This window comes from Mastigoproctus giganteus, chromosome 11 (assembly GCF_048544385.1).
Source record: "Mastigoproctus giganteus isolate SK-2022 chromosome 11, ASM4854438v1, whole genome shotgun sequence".
Lineage (NCBI taxonomy): Eukaryota > Metazoa > Arthropoda > Arachnida > Uropygi > Thelyphonidae > Mastigoproctus > Mastigoproctus giganteus.
In genome coordinates, this window is record NC_143585.1 from 33,640,492 (window position 1) to 33,664,152 (window position 23,661).

Genomic DNA, 23,661 nt, shown 5'->3' on the forward strand with positions numbered 1-23,661 from the left:
CAGATATGAAGTTTTCTGAGCAGTGCAGACGGGCTGCAAGAGTAGCTCATGGTGTATTGTCGATGATATATAGGAATTTTTCTAGCAGGGATAAGGAGATGATTATTTCCTTGTATTAAGGCAATGGTCAGGCCACACCTTGAGTACTGTATACAGGTCTGGAGGCCTCATTTCAAGAAGGATGTACAGATGCTGGAACGAGTACAGAGAAGGGCAATAAGATTGGTGAATGGAACAAAGGGTGCTCTTACGAAGAAAGGCTTAAGTTTTGCAAATTACAGTGTCTGGAGACTAGGCCCCCAGCGAGGTGATCTGATAGAGGTGTATAAAGCCTTGAATGGTTTGAGCATGCTCAATGCTGATGGGATTCTTCCTCTTGCTCAGAATAATCACCTGAGAGGTCATAAATTCAAATTGAGGAAAGACAGATGTAGGATAGACATGAGGAAATTTGCCTTTAGCCAGCGGGTGGTTGGTTGGTGGAACAGACTTCCATCCCTTCTCGTGGAAGTTGATAGCCTAAATAAGTTTAAGGCTCCGCTGGACAGGTATTTCGAACGAACAGAGGGGTGAAGTGGAAGTGGTTATTTTTTATTTATTTATTTTTTATTTTTTTTGGCTGATGCTGCATAAGCTTGCTTTCTTGCATTAAATGTCTCTACTAATGCTAATGCTCCTGCATCTAACAAACTAAATGAGTATTTTGCATCTATATTTACACATGAGGAATTATTCAAGGAGAGGAATTACACTCTGGCAGTGGACTAGATGATTTTGTAACGAAATGAGAGCAAAGTGGAGGAGAAATTGTTGAAGATAAACATAAGAAAGGCATCTGGAGTGGATGATACCTATCCAGTTATATTAAAGGAGGCCGCAAAGGAATTAAACCCTTAGCCATAATTATGAGAGCTTCCGTGGACTCAGGGGAGGTACTCGTGGACTGGAGATGTACAAATGTGACCCCAATTCACAAAAGATGATCAAAGGGTGACACAAGTAATTACAGACCTGTTAGTTTAACTTCTGTTCCAGGAAAATTAATGGAGGCACTGGTTAAAAAGCATTGCAGGATCATCTAAACCAGGCTTCAGTTATAGTCCTGATACAGCATGGGTTTGTTAAGGGAAGTCTTGTCTAACCAATTTGATTGAATACTATGATGTGGTCACAAAGAAACTGGATGCAAAGAATAATTTTGATATCATATATTTGTATCTTAGAAAGGCTTTTAATACTGTTGGACATGGAAGACTGCTGCATAAATTGGAGGAGTGTGGCATTGGAGGCAAATTCCTGCTATGGATAAAGGGATGTTTGAGTGGGAGAAGACAGAGTGGTAATCAATGGAATGTTATTAGTGGAGTCCCCCAGGGTCCATTGTTGTTTTCTGTATTTATTAATGATATTGATGATGGTAGACTTAATGTCCAAGTTTGCACATGATACGAACATTTGCAGAGTTGTTAATGACAGTATGCTGCAACAGGATCTAGAAAAGTTGAGCAGATGGGCTGAGAGGTGGCAACTGAAGTTTAACATTGACAAATGTAAAGTACTGCATAAGGTGTGCAATAACCCCAGAGTAACGTATCAACTTTGTGGTACTACACTAACAGTGGTAGAGAATGAAAAGGACCTGGGGGTAATTTTGCAGGTAGATATGAAGTTTTCTGAGCAGTGCAGATGATCTACAAGAGTACCTCATGGTGTCTTGTCGCTAATATACAGGAATTTTTCTAGCAGGTATAAGGAAGTGATTATCCTCTTGTATAAGGCAATGGTCAGGCCATACCCTGAGTACTGTATATAGGTCTGGAGGCCTCATTTTAAGAAGGATATGGAGCTGTTTGAACGAGTACAGAGAAGGGCAACAAGATTACGAATGGAACAAAGGGGGTGCTCTTAAGAAGAAAGGCTTAAGTTTTGCAAATTAGTGTCTGGAGACTAGGCACCTGAAAGGTGATCTGACTGAGATGTATAAAGCCTTGAATGGTTTGAGCATGCTCAATGCTGATGGGATTCTTACTCTTGCTCAGAATAATCGCCTGAGAGGGCATAAATTCAAATTGAGGAAAGACAGTTGTAGGATTGATGTGCGGAAGTTTGCCTTTAGCCAGCGGGTGGTTGATTGCTGGAACAAACTTCCATCTGTCATTGTAGAAGTTGAAAGCTTAAATAGATTCAAGGCAGAACTTCACAAACATTTGGAGCGAGTGAATGGGTGAAATGAGGGTGTTTTTTTTTGTCTGATGCTGTATAAGCTTGCTTTTTTGCATTATGTGCCTTTACTACTGTTAATGCTAACTGTTGGAATCACTCGGGGCTTATGCAAATTTAAGGAAGTATAGGACAAAGACCACCTGGATGAAAACAGATGCTTTTTTTTTTCTTTTTTTCATAAATTGCTTCCTTGCATAATAATGCTAATTCTTGTTTTGCATTCTTTTTAGGAATACATTTTTTTACCTTACTCATCAGCATCGATGACAACTTTTCATCTATGTATACATATAAATATTCCATACTGCAGTTAAAGGTGATAGTATTAGTATGCTGAATAATGCAAGGAAGTAAAAACGTTTTCTGTATTAGCCAACAATAAAAAAAATAATAAAAATTCTAATAAAACAGAATATTCATACTCTTCCCATTTTCACAAAGTAAACATTCAATTCGGCTTTAAACTTAGTGTCTCACTGCCTCCACCATGTTGGTATGCAACTTGCTCAACAACCTGCTGCCCTTAAGTGAACTACATGAGATAAAATCTGTTTTTGTCTGAGATTTTATATTTGTGGCTCACCCGTGAAGGAGTAAAAACCTTCCTCATTCATTTTATTCACTCTCTTCAGTGCCTTATGTCCTCCAGTTAGATCTACCCTTAATGTCTGGTTGTTGTACTTTGCAGTTCACACCTTCTAAACCATCTTACATATGTGCTTTGCACTCATCACCAATCTAGTTGCCCTTCTCTGAACCCTCTCCAGAAGTTCTTTTTTTTTTTTTTTTTTTTAGGTGCAGTCTCTAGCCCTCAATACAATATTCCAAATGTGGTCTAACCATTGCCTTGTAAAAAGGAATGATGATTTCCTTCTCCTTTACAGCTGTCTGTATAATTCATAGACAGGATACCATGTCCTTTCTCACCTGTCTGCATTGCATGGAAAATATCATGTCATATTGAATCATAGTACCTATCTTTTTTCATATTTGACCACTTTTAAACCCCCCCCCCAAGATAAAGTGACTCCAGGATTTCTGTTCTCCAAGTGCACACAAAATCTTACATTTAGAAGCATTAAACTAAGTTGCCATTTTTTGACCACACTTGCAAGTGATATAAGTCTTTTTGAAGCAACATGGTTTTTTCATAATAATGGCATGACTTTTTGTATACAACAAGCCATGTCATGTTGCTTCAAGAAGTATACAATTCCTTAATGACTACATCATAGTAATTTACTAGATTGGTCAGGCATGGCTTTCTCTTAATGAACCCCTTGCTGGGATCTATTCAAGATACCATTTTTGTTGAGGTGATCCTGAATTGCATCCTTTATTACAGATGCCATGATCTTCCCTACCATAGAAGTTAAACTGACTTTCCTGTAGTTGTCTGCCTCCTCTTTACACCACTTTTGTGGATTGAAGAGACAGCACTTCTTCAGTCGAAGGAATCTTCCCAGAATCCAGTGATGTCTTCATTATCATTTCCAATGGTTTAATACACTCATATGCAGGCCTTTTTAATTACAAATGAATACAGTCTTCCCCTTACCCTCCTTTAATTTCAGTACCTTTTCTAACAAATTCTTCTGAGATAATTATATCATTTATTTTGCAGCAGTCTGATAATTTGACATTCCTTTGAGTTTCAAGCTTTGCTTTTGACTGTAAATATCAAAATTAGTAGTATTAATACTTTTTAGGTGCCTTGAATTTACATGTAAATATTTCTTTAAGTTGCTGTAAAATGAAAAAAGCATAATTAAGTTCCTAGTTTTCAACAATAAATGAAATACTGACAAAGGCATCAGCTGGCAACAAGGTGTTGAAATAATTTGCAGCCTTAAAGTAATGATTTCCATGTTTTTTAGTAACTTAAATGGAGGATGTATACAAATAATTTGTTATACAAGATGTGATCAGAAATTTGGTGAGTGAACTAATATTTGTGATGTGATGAAACTTACTGGCTATTTGGATGGATTTCCTTTGAAGTAATCTCCTTGACACTGTATACACAGATTCCAATGTTTCTACAACTTCATAAGCATTCTTGAATAATTTCCTCAGTCATTGCAGTGATTTGCATGGGGAACCATAGTGATTCAGTGCTTTGCAAGAAATTCTTAAAGGGAAAGTGCTGAGGATGTTGTAATGATACAAGCACCAATTTCCTGAAGCCCACTTTTCCAGCTTTCTCTGAATGACAATAACCGTGGAACTGTTTCTTAGTATTCCTCATTTTTACCATGTGGAAAAATTTATAATAAATAATGCCCTGTTAATCAAAAAATATGATAAGCCAATCATATTTTTTGAATATGATTTGCTTATCATATAAAATATGAATGCAAAACAATCCTGATCATATGATCAGGACTGTTTTACATTCTTGGGCCTTGGTGAAAACTGAGTCGTCCACTGAGAATATTGGGCCTTTGTTTCTTGATCATAGCGAAATACCCACATTCATCTCTGGTAACAATGAAAAAAAAAAAGTGGTGGTCAGCAGCAGCACGTTGATGAGGATCCTAACATGCAGTAACTCTGTGATCATTAGTGAGGATGCAAAGGTACAAACTCAGCTGAAACAAGTCTCATTCCTCATCTTGTGTTAAAATTGATTGATGTGTCCACTAAGAAATACCAGGTTCACTAGCAACTTTGTAGATAGTTAACCATCAATCGTTTCTGATTGAATCATTGGTTTTTGAAATTGAAACCAATGAAATTATTGAAAAGTCTTCAAACAACATGTAGTATCTTCTCCAAAATCTATTTTTTAACGTTTCATGTTTTTGTTTGCATTTTTCCCAAATTTGATGCAGATTTATTGCTTGGTAAAATCACTCTTTTTTTTTAAAATACACTGAAACACACAACACCCTCTATTCAATATATAGTAATTCAGGCTGACTGCAAATAAATGGGCAATTCATGTGATACTATGTTTAGATTAGATCTATACATATATACAAGCATAATTTGTTGATACATACTGCATCGAAAGAACCTTCTTTTGCATATATGCATATATATATATTTGTATATTTATGAGAATATTAAGGATGAAATAAATCAAAACTGCAGTTGTTCAGCAGCAGAGAGCAGCAAGAGGCAGACTAATTGGATGATGTATATTTTTTTATGCAAGTCTGACTGGCAGTTTGCTTGTGAATGCAAAATCTGATTGAGTGTGTCTGAAAATTTTCAGTTCCTATTAATTTTTTTTCTATCATCATTTACATGAGTAGAACTTTCACACTTTCCAAATTAAAACTAGCCATGTGATTCTATCAATTTTAATTATTTTATTTTTTATCAGTATCTTAAAATGACATAGCTCAACTCCTTAGAATGTCCTCTTTGTTCAGACTAAATTTCTTTGGGCACAGAGCTGTTCCAGAGGTGTCCACAGTGATAAAGCTTCTGAAAACAGCAGAACCAAATGTCCCCCTCCCCAATACCCACAGGCCTTAGATGGTCTGTGTTGGGGAGTCTCTAATCTTGGAATCTCATTGCAGCCTATTTTCCCAACCTACCTAAGAGTGTCTTTTTTTCAAACCATCAAGAAAACATTGCCAAGTTTTGAACCCCCTACCAACCCCAAGGATGAAACAGGCAATGTATGAGTTAACTATAAGCTTCTTGGAGCAATTAAACTGGCTATTTCAATAAATTTTATTCTCTGTTACATCTGGTGCAGTAAAGCATTATGTTTGCAGTAATTTACATTTGTGTAGACATGCCTTCTGATGCATATAGCTTTCCAATTTTTTGTATATTTTGTAGTAAATCAGTAAATGAATTGTAATTGTATATAGCATATATTTTACCTTGCTAGAACAATGAAACAGATTTTAGCTTTGCTTTTGAAAAACCAAGATTTTTTTGCAACTTATTGAAACTAATTGTGCATTTATTGCGGAGCACTTGTAAAATATTTTTGTTACATAAAATTTTAGTGAATGGCGATTCAAGCATCCTCAGAGATCAGTCCTAAGTCTTCGTCATTCCAAAGCTGTGAAACGAGGGCTATTCTCTTCAGAAGTATTGTCAATTTTATTCTTAACAAACCTTTTATCCTTACTCGTGGGTGCTGGAATTGGGTAAGTATTGCACGTATTATTCTTACCATCATTGGTGGCAAAAGCTGAAGGGTTAGGTTTAAAATACATTAACATAAAAGTTAATTATAAACTATGTTCTTATACTGATTATGCCTAGTTGCACAATTTTACTTTGTCTTCAGTATCATAAGTTCTGCTGAACATAACATATCCAAGGCTGAATACATAGTGATTCCCAATTCATGAAAAGACCCTGAAGTTTATTGTAATAGTGAATGCCAGGCATATAAGAAACTATTTAATTTCAAAGTAACTGGCAAGTTAACATCGGTATATTTTAAATCATTCTCAATAGAAACCGTCCAGTTATAAGTTCTAATTTTAATGCATAGTTATACATTTCTCAGACTATCACACTGAACCCATTTAATAAAATGAAGCCCACATTCATATTTTAATGAACATAACTACTGCATGTTTCCATTAGGTCTGTGAAGGACATTGTGTAGAGTATTAAATATAATATAATTAATATGGCATTTTTTCTTGTGACAAAACTAGTTTATTAACACAGTAAAACAAGAAAAATTTCCTAAACCTGTATAGTATCCAAATAAGTTTTGTGGCACACTTCTGAATTCTGTGGAATCCTGTCTTTGGGGTGTTGACACTACACAAGCACTTGAGCATTTATGTGCTACAATGAGATTACAGTGAGGGTGCTTTTCAAGTAGCATGGAACTCCTCTCCTGGCTTGATGACAGAATTTCATAGATGAATCAAAAACTGTGCTGTAGTAGTTTATTTGCTGTTCAGGGTTAGGAAAATTTCCTAACCCTGAACAGCACATCGGAAATTGGAAAAAAAAAATTTTTTTCCAATTTCACCATTCCAATAAACTGTACTTTTGTCATACGGAAAAGTGTTATATTAATTATATTATATTTATTCAGAAGAGGGCGCTTACATTAATTAATGATTACTCATCTCTAACAGATTCTCTCCACTCTCTGTCTCGTTGATGTTTCTGCTGCATGCCTTTTCTACAGATATTTCCATGGGCACTGTTCTTCTGAATTGGCTTCTATAATTTCCGCTCTCTCTTTCAAATCAGTCCGAACATGCCGCCACCAGCCAACGTCCATTTTCTGTCCAAATTCAAACTCACAGAACCAACTGTTCATCTTCCTTGTTTATTCATTGTTGTTTTGTGGAACAACCTTCCTTCATACGAATTTCCTGAAAAATACGGTCTACAGAAGTTCAAGTTTAATGTCAACAAATATCTTCTTTCATCTTCTCAACCTCTAAGCCATGCACGGTACTAAGTACTTTAGGTTCTAATACCTCTCGTGTTTTGGCTTTTCATTAAAAAAAAAAATAATAATAATAACCTAATTGCCCTCTTCTGAATGGAATTTAGATGCCCGAGACAGGTATTGGGGGCATTGCCCCCAGATGTGGGAATGATATTCCATGGTAGGGCAGATTTGCAATTTGTACAGAGTGAACAGCTGTTTGAAAGAAAAGTAATGCAGAGAGTGAAATAGAAAACCAAGTTTTTTAGATGCAGAGGAAGCAATATTTGTTGCCAAGAGAGATTAGAAGTCAGGGTAATCCCCAAAAGAGATATACAGTAATACCCCAAAGTTGCGCAATAGGTGGGTCCGACAAAAATCGCTTAAGTCGAATTCGCGTGTGTTGGGGTACAACTTTGCATATAAATACATATAAATTTTGTTTAATTGGAACCAAGGACTAACAAAAACACTAGTTTAGAAGAAAAATATTTAATAAAATTGCAGTTCTTTATACATATTAATACAAAATATGTATTAAAACAATAAATGAGTTACGTAAAAAAGTTATTCCAATGTTGATGGCTTCATAAAATCTAACAAATTCGTCTGACGACACAACGCATTTTTTTTTCATGCAGAATTTCTTCGTAGCAAGCTAATAATTTTTTTATTCCTTGCTTTGTATCTATAATGCGTTCTTCGTTGGAGTCTGTTTTCTAAAATTTTTAAGCCCTTTTCAATCGAGCTGAGACCTTCTGTCAAGCTTGCAATTGTCTTGTGCTTTTCTAGTGGAACTGGGTCTGAAGTGTCTGATACTTCAGTGACGTTTTGCTCACACATCTCTATGAGCTCATTCATTGTCAGCTCCTGACTGTGAATCCAACAGCTCGTTGACATCATCACCATTGACTTCTAAATCTAATTGTCTGGCAAGATTACCAACTTCTTCTATCACATGAGCGACATGATCAGTTTCTGGCATTGTTTTCGTCTCGTTTTGAAAAAAAAAAAATGGACAAAGTTTCTTCCAGACACCATTCAATGTTTTTTTGTGGATTTCATCCCAAGATTCTTCAATGATTCTTACGGCATCTAAAACATTGGATTGTTTCCAAAAGTCTTTAACAGATATCTCACTACTTTGTCTCATAGCTTCATTCAGACGTGCAAACGAATGCCTCGTGTAGTAAGCCTTGAAGGTTTTGATAACTCCCTGGGCCATCGGTTGAAGCAAGCTGGTTGTGTTAGGAGACAAAAACACAACTTTTCACACGTGGGTCAAAATTAATTAGGGTGGCAGGAGGGTGACCGGGTGCATTGTCAATAAGAAGCATCACTTTAAATGGAATCTGTTTAGACTTGCAATAACGTTCGACTTCGGGTATGAAGTGGTGACCAAACCAGTCCTCAAAAACGGAAGCTGTCACCCAAGCTTTATGATTTGACTTCCAAATCACTGGTAAGCTAATTTTAGATATACACCAAACGAAAAAATCAAGAACCGCGTAAGTCAGGGTATTACTGTATCAACTTGCCTAGAAATCAGAGTGTGTCACCAAAGATGAGCAGAATAGCGAGATATAAGACAGGACTGAGTTTTAGAAGGATTTAAATCAACTAAGTTGTCTTTGCCCTGCTGGAGATCAGCACTTAAGGAACCGTATATTCGAGAAGTTGAAGCTGATTGGGCAGGACGAGATTTCTCAAACTGGAAGGTGGAATGCAATGTGCTATCATCAGCAAAACTGTGGATGGGATTTCCGGTCAGTGGTAGAAGGTCATTAATATACAAGAGGAAAAGAGTGGGGGAAAGAACTGATCCTTAGGGGACACCAGCAGACCAAACCCGATCTATGCCAGACACGATCGAAAGCCCTTTGAGATGTCAAGTGCAACTGCTTGCATTTCACCGAACTTTTCTATTGAATTTGTCCATAAATGGGTAACATAAGCTAGAATATCACCAGTGGATCAGCACTGATGGAATCCATATTGGCAATCATTATCAGATGGAAGATTTCTAGATAGTTTAAGAGTTGGGAGTTAATGATTTCTCCATTGCTTTAGAAGGAGTAGAAGTAATTGCAATGGGACTATAATTGGATGGGAGTGATTTGTTACCCTTTTTAGGAATTGGGTGGATATGAGCAAATTTATGAGCAGAAGGAAAAACACCTTTGGAATAAGAAAGTGAAAAAAAAAAAGGTGGTAAAGAACAGGAGTGCAGGTTTTGAGAACAAGTGAAGAAATACCGTCAGGGCCTGGAGCTTCCTTAGCATCAAGATTCGTAAAATCCTTCTGGCATTCTTTTGACGGAAGACCACAGAAGGCATTGAATGGAGTGTGGTGGGAGGTGTTTTAACAAGGTCATTAATACAAGAGTTTTAAGAAAAATGGGATGCTAGCAGGTCAGCTTTATCCTTGGCTCAAGTGACAACAGAACCATCTGGTTTGGACAGAGGTGGGAGCAGAGATGGGCAAAAGTTGCGGCCAACAGCTTTGGCAAGAGACCAGAATGCTCGGCTACCATTAGGGCAAGAAGCAAGTTTTCTACTCTTAGTCTGTTTCAAACTTTAGTTTGGACTGATTAATAACTGCTTTACAATTGTTGCGAGCTTTGGTATAGGCAGAGAACGAAACTGAAGAATTAGAAACAAGCCCATTACGATATGCAACATTCTTCTCTTGTGAACAGCCTTAGCACATTTATTGGAAAAACACGGTTTAGATAAAGGACGAGATTTTAAATTGGAGTGTGGGATAAAGGATTCCAGTCCTGCAAGAATAATTTCACTGACATGATCTGAGCAAACGTTGACATCAGAAGTTTTGAAACAGTAATCTGACCAAGGCAAAGAAGTGTGAATATAGATGCAACATACTTATTCAGTTTATCAGCTACATGACATAATCATCAATAATCAAACCATCTATGTTAAGTGGATCAATCTGAGTCATCCCTTTCCTTCTAGAGTTTACATAAGTAAAGAACTCTTTGCTGTTTTCCTTTGCATCCTTTGCCAAAGATTTCTCATAATCTGCCTTTGCTTGCCTCTTCTCCTTTGTGACTTGATTACAGACTAGTTTATATCTGCCATAGGCTTCTGTGTCGCCAGATAATTTATATGCATCCCATTCATTTTTCTTTCCTGCAACAAGCCAGATTAATTCATCTGATATCATTTAGGCCTAAACCTTGAACAATATTTCTTAGTTAGCATTAGTAGAGGCATATGATGCAAGAAAGCAAGCTTATGCAGCAAGGAAGCAAGCTTATGCAGCATCAGCCAAAAAAAAAAAACAAAAAAAAACTTCCACTTCACCCCTCCGTTCGTTCAAAATACCTGTCCAGCTGAGCCTTAAAATTTATTTAGGCTATCAACTTCCCTTTAAGGGATGGAAGTCTGTTCCACCAACCAACTACCCGCTGGCTAAAGCCAAATTTCCGCACATCTATCCTACATCTGTCTTTCCTCAATTTGAATTTATGCCCTCTCAGGTGATTATTCTGAGCAAGAGGAAGAATCCCATCAGCATTGAGCATGCTCAAACCATTCAAGGCTTTATACACCTCTATCAGATCACCTCGCCGGTGTCTAGACTCCAGACACTGTAATTTGCAAAACTAAAGCCTTTCTAAGAGCAACCCTTTGTTCGATTCACTAATCTTGTTGCCCTTCTCTGCACTCGTTCCAACAGCTCTATATCCTTCTTGAAATGAGGCCTCCACAGTACTCAAGGTGTGGCCTCACCATTGCCTTATACAAGGGAATAATCACTTCCTCATCCTTGCTAGAAAAATTCCTGTATAGAATTGACAAGACACCATGAGCTACTCTTGCCGCCTGTCTGCACTGCTCAGAGAACTTCATATCTGCCTGCACAATAACCCCCAGGTCCTTTTCATTCTCTACCACTGTCAGTGTAGTACCACAGAATTGTTACGTTGCTATGGGGTTGCTGTTTCCCATATGTAGTATTTTACATTTTCAATGTTAAACTTCATTTGACACCTCTCAGCCCATCTGCTCAACCTTTCCAGATCCTGTTGCAGAAGCATAGCATCAGTAGTGCCCTTAACAACCATGCCAACCTTTGTATCGTCTACAAACTTGGACATTAAGCTTGATATACCATCATAAATATTATTTATAAATACAGAAAACAATAATGGATCCAACATCGAACCCTGAGGGACTCCACTAATAACATTAGTCCATGATGAGCAGTGTCCTTTGATTACCACTCACTGCCTTCTCCCCTCAACCACCCCTTTATCCCTTTATCCATAGCAGCAATTTGCCTCCAATGCCACACTGCTCCAATTTGTGCAGTAGTCGTCCATGTGCAACAGTATCAAAAGCCTTTCTAAGATTCAAGTATATAATATCAAAGTTATTCCCTGCATCCAGCTCTTTTGTGACTGCATCATAGTATCCAATCAAATTGGTCAGGCAAGACTTCTCCTTAACAAAACAGTGCTGTGTCCGAACTATAACTGAAGTCTTGTCTAGATGGTCCTGCATTGCTTCTTTAACCAGTGCCTCCATTAATTTTCCTGGAACTGAAGTTAAACTCACAGGCCTATAATTACTTGTGTCAGCCTTTGATCCTCCTTTGTGAATTGGGGTTACATTTGTACCTCCCCTGAGTCCAAGGAAGCTCTCATAATTATGGCTAAGGGTTTGCTTACTTCCTTTGCTGCCTCCGTTAATATAACAGGATAGATCCCATCCACCCCAGGTGCCTTTCTAGTGTTTATCTTCAACAATTTCTCCTCCACTTTACTCACAGTTATTACAAGATTATCTAGCTTACTGCCAGAGTTGAATGCACCTCTGGCATTTCCCTCGCTGAATAACTCCTCACGTGTGAATGTCAATTCAAAATATTCATTTAGTTTGTTAGCTACCTGAGCAGGATCATCAACAGTTGAACCATCGATATTAAGTAGACCAATCTGATTCATCCCCTTCCTTCCTTTACATAAGACTAGAACTCTTTGCTGTTTTTCTTTGCATCCTTTGCCAAAGATTTCTCATAATCTGCCTTTGCCTGCCTAACCTCCTTTGTGACTTAGTTACAGACCAGTTTGTATCTACCATAGGCTTGTGTGTCACGTTTTAATTTATATGTATCCGATGCATTTTTCTTCTCTGCCATGTGTCATTAGTTCATCTGACATCCATTTAGGGCTAAACCTTGATCGATATTTCTTAGTTGGTATGTAAAGCCTAGTAGCTTCCAAGATAAGTTCTTTGAATGCTTACCATTTTGAATTTGCTGTTGGTAACATCATCCGTTGGTCCCACTGTATAATTTAAATACTGACTCACACCATCGTAGTCGCCTTTACGAAAGCAATAACCCTTCCCTTTACCCCTGATGGTAGTTACCTCTTGAGTAAATCCCATTTCAGCACACTGATCACTGCCACCTAGTGGTTCCTTTATCTGCAGATTCTTAATGCATGAAGAATCACTACTGATAATCAAATCAAGAGTGTTACTCCCTCTAGTTGCTTCCTGAACATGCTGATGTAGAAAACAATCATCCAATAAATCCACAAAAGCCTTGCTAGTGTGTGAGTGACAAATTCCAACCCACAAATTCCAGTCAATATCTGGGAAATTAAAATCCCCCATTATAAGACTCTCTGATTTACTGGCCCACTCTATTTCCCTGTACAGTTTCTTATTATACTCATCAGAATCATTAGGCCTATAGCACACTCCTACTTTCAATTTTGATCTCCCAATGCTTATGTCACACCAAACTGACTTGACACTGCACTGTCCAGCGATGTCAACTGGCTTAACTTCCTTGGATTTTATGTTTCTTAACTAATAGCATAACCCCTCCTCCCTTCCTAGCCTTTCTATCCTTTCTGTAGAATTTGTACTCCCCAAATTCTAGTTCTGCATTCCTTATATCTGTGTGACACCACGTCTCTGATATCCCAACAATATCCGCCTTTGATGCTTTGAGCAATACCTCAAATTCTTCAAATTTATTTACCAAACTCCTAGCAGTGGTGTACACGCAAGTATACATGCACTTGTTCCTATTCTTAGCTATCCTAACATAACCCATGTGTTTACTTGTACTGCAATGACTCCCAGCAGTCTCTGAAATATCCTGCATCTTGTTTTCCAGGCTTCTGCTCATTCCAATAGAAGCAGTGCAAGAATCTCTTTCACCTCTGCCAGTGGCTACTGTTAATCTATTAGTCCTTTTACCCCCCCCCCCCAAGCTAGCAGTTTTCCGACCCACCTAACACTGCCTCGATAGCATCAGCAAATATTCTTGCACCCTTTCTATTTAAGTGTATCCCATCCCTGTAGAAGCAGTCACTCCTGTTAACAAGTACAGACCAGGCTGAAAAAAATTCTACAGACCAGGAAAAAAAAAAAAAAAATTCTCCGTGAGCCTTGCACAATCTTTACGGGGCCGAATTGATCGACAAGGCTCTCATCATATACTCCCTCCGATCATGAGTTCTGACTTATTTTCTAGAGTAGCTTTATATTCCTATTACGGTACTTAAGTTTAAAGTAACTTAGATAGAGATTTTGTAGGTATTACTTAGTACCGGAAAGGGTATCAAATACACGTGTTTACCGTTCGTAAATATCCGCCATTGTTACGGGAAAATTAATCAGTAAAATCTATTAATCTTGTCGAACTTCATTGGCAATTAAATTGTACTTTTAACTATACATATAACCACTTAGGTTACGCAACATAAATAATTAGTAAAAATAAATAATTAATACATAACTTGATATGGAAGTTATATAAAGGGATTTCGTAGATAACACTCGTTACTGAAACATAAATATTTCGTAGATAACACTCGTTACTGAAACGTAAATATTTCGTAGATAACACTCGTTACTGAAACGTAAATATTTCGTAGATAACACTCGTTACTGAAACATAAATATTTCGTAGATAACACTCGTTACTGAAACATAAATATAGCGTTATAACTGTGTTTGGATACAAGTTTAGGATTTAATTTTGTACAGAAATTGAAATTTTATTGAAAGTAAATCTAAATCATGACTCAAACCAGAGCAGCAAAGCAAAAGGCTCAAGCTAATGGGAATGCTGTGGCCCAGTTGTCCTCTGAATCACAGCCTTTTAAGATGCACTATTTGCTTGATGTTTGCGGAGCACTCAAGTATGGGACATGATACTGCCGTGGGGGATGTCTTTGTATGTGTGCGATGCAAGGAGTGTAAGGAGATCAGGCGACATCTCAGCGTTGTTATGGGCCTATATGAGAGCTTGAAGGACAGGGTGGATGCCCTCGAAGGATTACAAGTGAGGGGCCCATCAAGCTCTCAGCTGCCCACACCAATGCCAGAGCTTGCACTTGGTCATTGCACTTGCACTTGGGCAACACAGCGGCAACTCCCAAGGCAGAATGCGCTGGTCCCAAAGGAACTAGTAGTTGTTGGTGACTCTATTGTCAGGGAAACGAGAAACATGCTTTGTAAAAAGGATAGGTGGAACAGGACCAGGGCATGTCTGCCAGGGGCAAAAGTTGATGACGTTGTAGAGCGGATATCATCTTTTAAGGGCACAAAAGGTGATATAGTTGTACACGTTGGCACCAATGATATTAAGAGTAGGAGACCGGCGGAATTACTTGACAAGTACAGGTCACTGATGAAAAAAAGCCGTGAATTAGGGTTGAAATTGAAAGTGTCTGCAAATCTGCCCAGACACGATAGGAGGGAGTATATGAGAACCCTGTCAATCAATTCGGCCCTGGAAAGATTGTGCAGGGCTCAAGGGGTAGAATTTTTTTCAGCCTGGCCTGTACTTGTTAACAGGAGAGACAGCTTCTACAGGGATGGGATACACTTAAATAGAAAGGGTGCAAGAATGTTTGCTGATGCTATCGAGGCAGTGTTAGGTGGGTCGGAAAACTGCTAGATTGGGGGGATACAAGGACTAATAGATTAACAGTAGCCACTGGCAGAGGTGAAAGTGATTCTTGCACTGCTTCTATTGGAATGAGCCGCAGCCTGGAAAATAAGATGCAGGATATTTCAGAGACTGCTGGGAATCATTGGGGTACAAGTAAACACATGGGTTATGTTAGGGTAGCTAAGAAAAAGAACAGGTGCATGTATACTTGTGTGTACACCAATGCTAGGAGTTTAGTAAATAAATTTGATGAATTTGAGGTATTGCTCAAAACATCAAAGGCAGATATTGTGGGGATTTCAGAGACGTGGTGTCACACAGATATAAGGAATGCAGAACTGGAATTTGGGGAGTACGATGTCTACAGAAAGGATAGACAGGATAGGAAGGGAGGAGGAGTTATGCTATTAGTTAAAAAACACATAAAATCCAAGGAAGTGAAGCCAGTCTACATCGCTGGACAGTGCAGTGTCGAGTCAGTTTGATGTGACATAAGCATTGGGAGATCAAAATTGAGAGTAGGAGTGTGCTATGGGCCTAATGACTCTGATGAGTATAATAAGAAACTGTTCGGAGAAATAGAGTGGGCCAGTAAATCAGAGAGTCTTATAATGGGGGATTTTAATTTCCCAGATATTGACTGGAATTTGGGGGCTGGTCACTCACACAGTAGCAAGGCTTTTGTGGATTTATTGGATGATTGTTTTCTACATCAGCATGTTCGGGAGGCAACTAGAGGGAGTAATACTCTTGATTTGATTATCAGTAGTGATTCTTCATGCATTAAGAATCTGCTGATAAATGAACCACTAGGTGGCAGTGATCACAGTGTGCTGAAGTGGGAGTTACTCAAAGTGGTAACTACCATTAGGGGTAAAGGGAAAGGGTATTGCTTTCGTAAAGGCGACTACAATGGACTGAGACAGTATTTAAATTCTATACAGTGGGATCAACTGATGATATTGCCAACAGCAAATTCAAAATGGGAAGCATTCAAAGAACTTATCTTGGAAGCTACTAGGCTTTACATACCAACTAAGAAATATTGTTCAAGGTTTAGGCCTAAATGGATGTCAGATGAACTAATGAGGCATATGGCAGAGAAGAAAAATGCATGGGATACATACAAATTAACACGTGACACAGACGCCTATGATAGATACAAGTTGATCTGTAACCAAGTTACAAAGGAGGTTAGGCAGGCGAAGGAAGATTACGAGAGATCCTTGGCAAGGGATGCGAAGAAAAACAGCAAAGAGTTCTTTACTTATGTAAACTCTAGAAGGAAGGGGATGAATCAGATTGGTCCACTTGAGATCGATGAATGAACTGTTGATGACCCTGCTCAGGTAGCTAACAAACTAAATGAATATTTTGCATCGACATTCACACATGAGGAGTTATTCAGCGAGGGCAATGCCAGGGGTGTATTCAACTCTAGCAGTAAGCTAGAGAATCTTGTAATAACTGAGAGCAAAGTGGAGGAGAAATTGTTGAAGATAAACACAAGAAAGGCACCTGGGGTGGATGGGATCTATCCAGTTATATTAAAGGAGGCAGCAAAGTACGTAAGCAAACCCTTAGCTATAATTATGAGAGCTTCCTTGGACTCAGGGGAGGTACCCATGGACTGGAGATGTGCAAATGTGACCCCAATTCACAAAGGGGGGATCAAAGGCTGACACAAATAATTATAGACCTGTGAGTTTAACTTCTGTTCCCGGAAAATTAATGGAGGCACTGGTTAAAGAAGCACTGCAGGATCAACTAGACAAGACTTCAGTTATAGCTAGGACACAGCATGGTTTTGTTAAGGGGAAGTCTTGCCTGACCAATTTGATTGGATACTATGATGCAGTCACAAAAGAACTGGATGCAGGGAATAACTTTGATATTATATACTTGGATCTTAGAAAGGCTTTTGATACTGTTGCACATTGAAGACTGCTGCACAAATTGGAGCGGTGTGGCATTGGAGGCAAATTGCTGCTATGGATAAAGGGGTGGTTGAGGGGGAGAAGACAGAGAGTGGTAATCAATGGACACTGCTCATCGTGGACTAATGTTATTAGTGGAGTCCCTCAGGGTTCAGTATTGGGTCCTTTATTATTTTCTGTATTTGTAAATGATATTGATGATGGTATATCAAGCTTAATGTCCAAGTTTGCAGACGATACGAAGGTTGGCCGGGTTGTCAAGGACACTACTGACACTATGCTGCTGCAACAGGATTTGGAAAGGTTGAGCAGATGGGCTTCGAGGTGGCAAATGAAGTTTAACATTGATAAATGTAAAGTACTATATATGGGAAACAGCAACCCCAGAGCAACGTATCAACTCTGTGGTACTACACTGACAGTGGTAGAGAATGAAAGGGACCTGGGGGTAGTTGTGCAGGCAGATATGAAGTTCTCTGAGCAGTGCAGACGGGCTGCAAGAGTAGCCCATGATGTATTGTCAATGATATATAGGAATTTTTCTAGCAGGGATAAGGAGGTGATTATTCCCTTGTATAAGGCAATGGTCAGGCCACACCTAGAGTACTGTATACAGGTCTGGAGGCCTCATTTCAAGAAGGATGTAGAGCTGCTGGAACGAGTACAGAGAAGGGCAACAAGATTGGTGAATGGGACAAAGGGGTGCTCTTACGAAGAAAGGCCTAAGTTTTGCGAATTACAGTGTCTGGAAACTAGGCACCAGCGAGGTGATCTGATAGAGGTGTACAAAGCCTTGAATGGTTTGAGCATGCTCAATGCTGATGGGATTCTTCCTCTTGCTCAGAATAATCACCTGAGAGGGCATAAATTCAAATTGAGGAAAGACAGATGTAGGATAGATGTGCGGAAATTTGCCTTTAGCCAGCGGGTGGTTGGTAGGTGGAACAGACTTCCATCCCTTGTCATGGAAGTTGATAGCCTAAATAAGTTTAAGGCTCAGCTGGACAGGTATTTCGAACGAACAGAGGGGTGAAGTGGAAGTGGTTATTTTTATTTATTTATGTTACTTTTTTTTTTTTTTTTTTTTTTTTTTTTGGCTGATGCTGCATAAGCTTGCTTTCTTGCATCAAATGCCTCTGCTAATGTGTCTGGGCAGAATTGCAGACACTTTCAAATTCAAACCTAATTCACGGCTTTTTTTTTCAACAGTGACCTGTACTTGTTAAGTAATTCTGCCGGTCTCTTATTCATATGAAAAGCCTAGTACCTTCCAAGATTAATTCCCTGGAGGCCTCCCATTTAGAATTCACCATTGGTAACATCATCAGTTGAGACCACTGTAGTCACCTTTACAAAAGAAAAAACCCTTTCCCTTATGGTAATAATTTTTCTTTTAAGTAAATCCCACATCAGTACACTGTGATCACTACTACCTAGTGGTTCTTTTATCTGCAGATTCTTAACACATGAAGAATCACTGCTGATAATCAGATCAAGAGTATTACTCCCTCTGGTTGCCTGTCAGACATGTTGTTAAAGAAACAGTCATCCAATAAATCCACAAAAGTCTTGCTAGTGTGTGAGTTACCAATCCACATGTTCCAGTCAATATCTGGGAAATTAAAAACCCCTTGTTATAACACAATCTGATTTATTGGCTCACTCTATTTCTCTGCACCATTGCTCATTATACTGATCAGATTCATTTAGCCTATAACACACACCTACTCTCATTTTCCCTTTCCCAGTGCTTATGTCACACCACACTGATTCAACATTGCATTGTCCACCAATATCAACTGGATGCAGTTCCTTAGATTTTGTTTCTTAACTAGTAGCATAACCCCTCCTCCCTTCCTGTGCTGTCTATCCTTTCTGTATACATTGTATTCCCCAAATTTCAATTCTGCACTGTTTATATCCGTGTAGCAGCATGTCTCTGATATCCCAAGATATCCGCTTTTGATGTCTTGACCAGCACTTCAAATTCATCAAATTTATTTACTGTACTTCTAGAATTGGTGTACATGCAAGTATATATACACCTATTCTTATTCTTAGTTACTGTAACACAATCCATGTATTTACTTGTTCTGTGATGACTCCCAGCGGCCCCTGAAATCCCCAGTACCTTGCTTTCCAGGCTGGATCATTCTAATAGAAGCAGTGCAAGAATCACTTTCACCTCTGCCTACCATTAATCTATTAGTCTGTGAATCCCCCCCCCAAAGCTAGTAATTTTCTGATCCACCTAACACTGCTTGGATAGCATCAGCAAATATTCTTGCACCTTTCTATTTAAGTATATCCCATTCCCGTAGAAACAATCTCTCCTGTTAACAAGCACACACTATGCTGAGAAAAATTCTACCCCATGAGCCTTGCACAGTCTCTCTAGGGCCAGATTGATTGACAAGGCTCTCATCATATACTCCCTCCTATCATGTCTGGGCAGAATTGCAGACACTTTCAAATTTTACCCTAACTCGTGACTTTTTTTCAACGTTGACCTGTACTTGTTAAGTAATTCCACAGATCTCCTACTGTTAATGTCATTAGCACCTGCAGTTAGTTGGGGCTGACAGTTTGAATAAATTCAAAGGTCAACTGGATATTTTCCCATGTGAGGAGGAAAACATAATTTGTGTTGTCTTTATCTACTTGGTTGTGATTATTATTATTTTTTTTTTTTTGCCAATTCAGAAAAAGCCTGTGGCTTCTTTGCACTATATGGCAATTACTATAAACCAACCACAAAAGAAAATAGATATAAGACACAAGAACAAATAAACATTACATCCAATCTCGTCATTTCCATCCACTCTCATCTCTGGTTGCATCCAGACAAGATCAAAATGTTTTGAAAATATCACACAAACCAGGCAAATTCTTACAAAAAGAGACCAGACACATTTACCAACTTTATCAAATCCTCTTGTCACTACAGAGGCATGGCATCTAAATATTAAAATTCAGTTGTATATACTAAAGCTATCAGCCATTTCAGAAGCCAGTAGTTGGGTATCCTTGCACACTAATCAGGAGAGGCAATATAAATATTATCCATAATTCATTCTCCCACTCACCCTACCATGGTGAGTGGAGAAGGAATAATTATTATTAGTAGTAGTGGAAAATGATGCAAGAAAGCAAGCTTATACAGTATCAACAAAAAGAAAAAAATCTAACACTTTCCATTTCACCTGTCCATCACTCCCTAATAGTTTGTCTAGTTTTTCCTTGAATTTATTCAAACCATTATGGTTGAAAGTAATGTGTTTCAAAGATCTGGGAATTGAACCACATTACTTTCAACCATAAGATTGGATAATGATGTCTATTCAAGACCATCTGAAAACCATTTTTGGGCAATTAAGCTATTCTCTTCTAAGGCTTCTAAATTATGACTTAGTACTAATGAATGAAATGGCCACCTAGAAATGCCTTAGGGAATGGCCAAGTGGAATTGGAGGTGGTTTTGTCTAAATATTAGAAGCATTGGCTGTTTGAAATATATTAGTAAAATTACAAAACTCAAGGCAGATTAGCCAAAAAAGAAATCCCACTTATTCATTCCAAGATTTAAGTAACCAAAATTTTGGTTAAGTAATAAACATTTTGTTAAATATTAAACTGTTTAGGCTGTACTAAATATTTGTTACATATTGCTATTCAGAATTTAAGAGGGGACTATAAAAATTTTGGAATTCTAAATTCATGTGTCTACATATTTGCAGAAGCCTTTTCATGTAACATTTATTAATTTGTTAAAGTAAGGTCCCTCTAAATTCTTGTTTCATCAGTTTCCATCAATCATTGTCCTGGAGTAATCAAATTATAGTTCAATTACTAATTCAAATGGAAATATAATGATCCTGCTTATAATATTATTTTCATCCCTGAATCATTTGGGATGAGTTTATTAATTATGATTTTAAATTGTAAATCAAACTTAAGTATTTTTTCTACCTTCTAGTATCTGCATTGGAAAACGACTCTTTACTACACCGATGTTTAGAGATTATACTCTGTATAAATAAGTTGCAGTTATTCAAGCTACTTCTGGCTGGCCAGTATCATTTGTCACCACCACCATTCTCTAAGGAGGAACAAGAGCCAAGAGCTATTGACAAATAATATTAAAATTAATTTCATAGCCCGGTGGTAATGTTGGAATTTTCATATTTTATTTCTTTTGTGTGATGTGCACGTAATTTTTTTTTTTTTTTTGTGTACTGGAAATGAGGTGACAAACTGAAGTAAATAGTGACTCTTTATTAATATCTTGGACAAAACAAAATTTAAGTAATGGCATTTAGAATTTCATTTTTTAATAACCTTTAAAACTTTGATACATATGGATAAAGTTGTATGAAAGAAGTCATGTTAAAATCCAATTTAAAATTGTGAGATGTGAATTTCCACAACTTTTTTTTTTGTATAATATTAGTTCACTTGTAGTTCTTAAAAATATGAATAGTTTAGTACTACTTCTGATGACTAAATTATTGAAAATTTTCAGTAATAAACAATTTTCATTGTTTAAACATATGTAATACTTGTTATGTATACAAATTTTAAATTATCAGTTGTAAATTTTAATGTACTATCAGTACATTACAATGTTTGTACATTATATGTGCAAACAACTATTTTGTGACTGTTAGAATTAAGTTAGCTATGAGAATTGCCATCATTACAGTTTAGTACAGAATTCATAGTATAAAATAATTGTCTCAACAGTAGATAATTATTTCAAGATTGTGTGTTATGGATTTTATAGGAAGTTCAAAAGCAGACATGAATAAATTTGTTCCACAATTCCTTATTGATTTACAACTTTGGTGACCTATGCACAATTTGTTTGAGTATATGTATTAATATCAATGATGTACATATATATATCTATGTAAATTTATGTTGCAACTTCACAGCTTGTAACATTAGAAACAAAATATTGACAGACAAATCTAATTCTTATTAGAATATTTTTAGGAATAAAGCTACTTTAAACTTGTAAATTTATCATATAAGCAAGTTTTAAAGACTTGTATATTAATCTGAAAAATCAGACTGAGTAATTATAGAAGAAGTACTGCATTTCTAAAAGTATTTTATTTCCCATTTAACAAATGTGTAACTGTTTTGTGTGTTCAAGATATTTTTAATCTCCATTTCAGATATTAAAATTCTGTGATGTATTTTTAATAGGAATTTTTAAATTTAAAGCAGTAAAATGACTTTCTGTATGTCTGGATACGGTAATTGTAATGTGAATTTTTATGTGGTGATTGAATCAAATTCTAATTATTATTAGTAAAGTATATTACAGCTTATTATATACATTTAAAGGTTATTATATAAGCAGTGAAAGTTTTATTTTAGCTTATATTTTGTAAAATGTATGTATATTACACACAATGTATGTAGCTGCTAGTTTATATATTTTTTACATCTAATGTATAACACTATGCTGTGGAATAAACTTTTCTTCTTCTATCTACAATTTATTAAAAGTCTGGTAAAGAAAAAATTCTTTAAACTAGATTCTGTGTATTATTCTGACTTGATTCATTGATCATTTCAGAAAAAGTTGGGTGTCTCCATAGCCAGGTGGGAAGGAGCAGCAGTGCATAGCACACGCTTCTTGATTAGACTGGGGTTCAAGCCCGTCACCACCAAATATGGAGGATGCAGAAAGGTCAAGGGAACGACCACCGCATATTCCCGGAGCAATATGGCCGTAGTTGCTAATGCTCCTAAAAACCAAATAACAACAATCAGAAAAAAGCTGAACAAAATATTTTTCTTACCTCCATAAAAAATTTCATGGTTACACTCAATATATCCATTAATACATGTGTACTGGCCAGGCTGCAGAGTAATAGAACTGCTGCTTCTGTCTCATTAGCATTAGTAGAGGCATTTGATGCAAGAAAGAAAGCAGCATCAGCCAAAAAAGAAAAAAATAAATAAAAGATTTCCACTTCACCCCTCTGTTCGTTCGAAATACCTGTCCAGCTGAGCCTTAAACTTATTTAGGCTATCAACTTCCACGAGAAGGGATGGAAGTTTATTCCACCAACCAACCACCCACCTGCTGGCTAAAGGCAAATTTCCTCACGTCTATCCTACATCTGTCTTTTCTCAATTTGAATTTATGCCCTCTCAGGTGATTATTCT

The 23,661-nt window shown here is 37.4% G+C and overlaps 1 protein-coding gene across 1 annotated transcript in view; it reads left to right on the plus strand.

The window, feature by feature from the left end:
• The window catches only part of BNIP3 (BCL2 interacting protein 3), a 125,869-nt gene extending 103,930 nt beyond the window's left edge, over positions 1–21,939 (plus strand). Inside the window, exons 5-6 of the mRNA XM_090384336.1 lie at positions 6,195–6,338; positions 21,455–21,939. Of these exons, the coding sequence (XP_090240462.1) occupies positions 6,195–6,338; positions 21,455–21,518 (208 nt within the window). The 3' untranslated portion in view covers positions 21,519–21,939. The remainder of the gene's footprint in view (positions 1–6,194; positions 6,339–21,454) is intronic.
• The last annotated feature ends 1,722 nt before the right edge of the window (positions 21,940–23,661 follow it).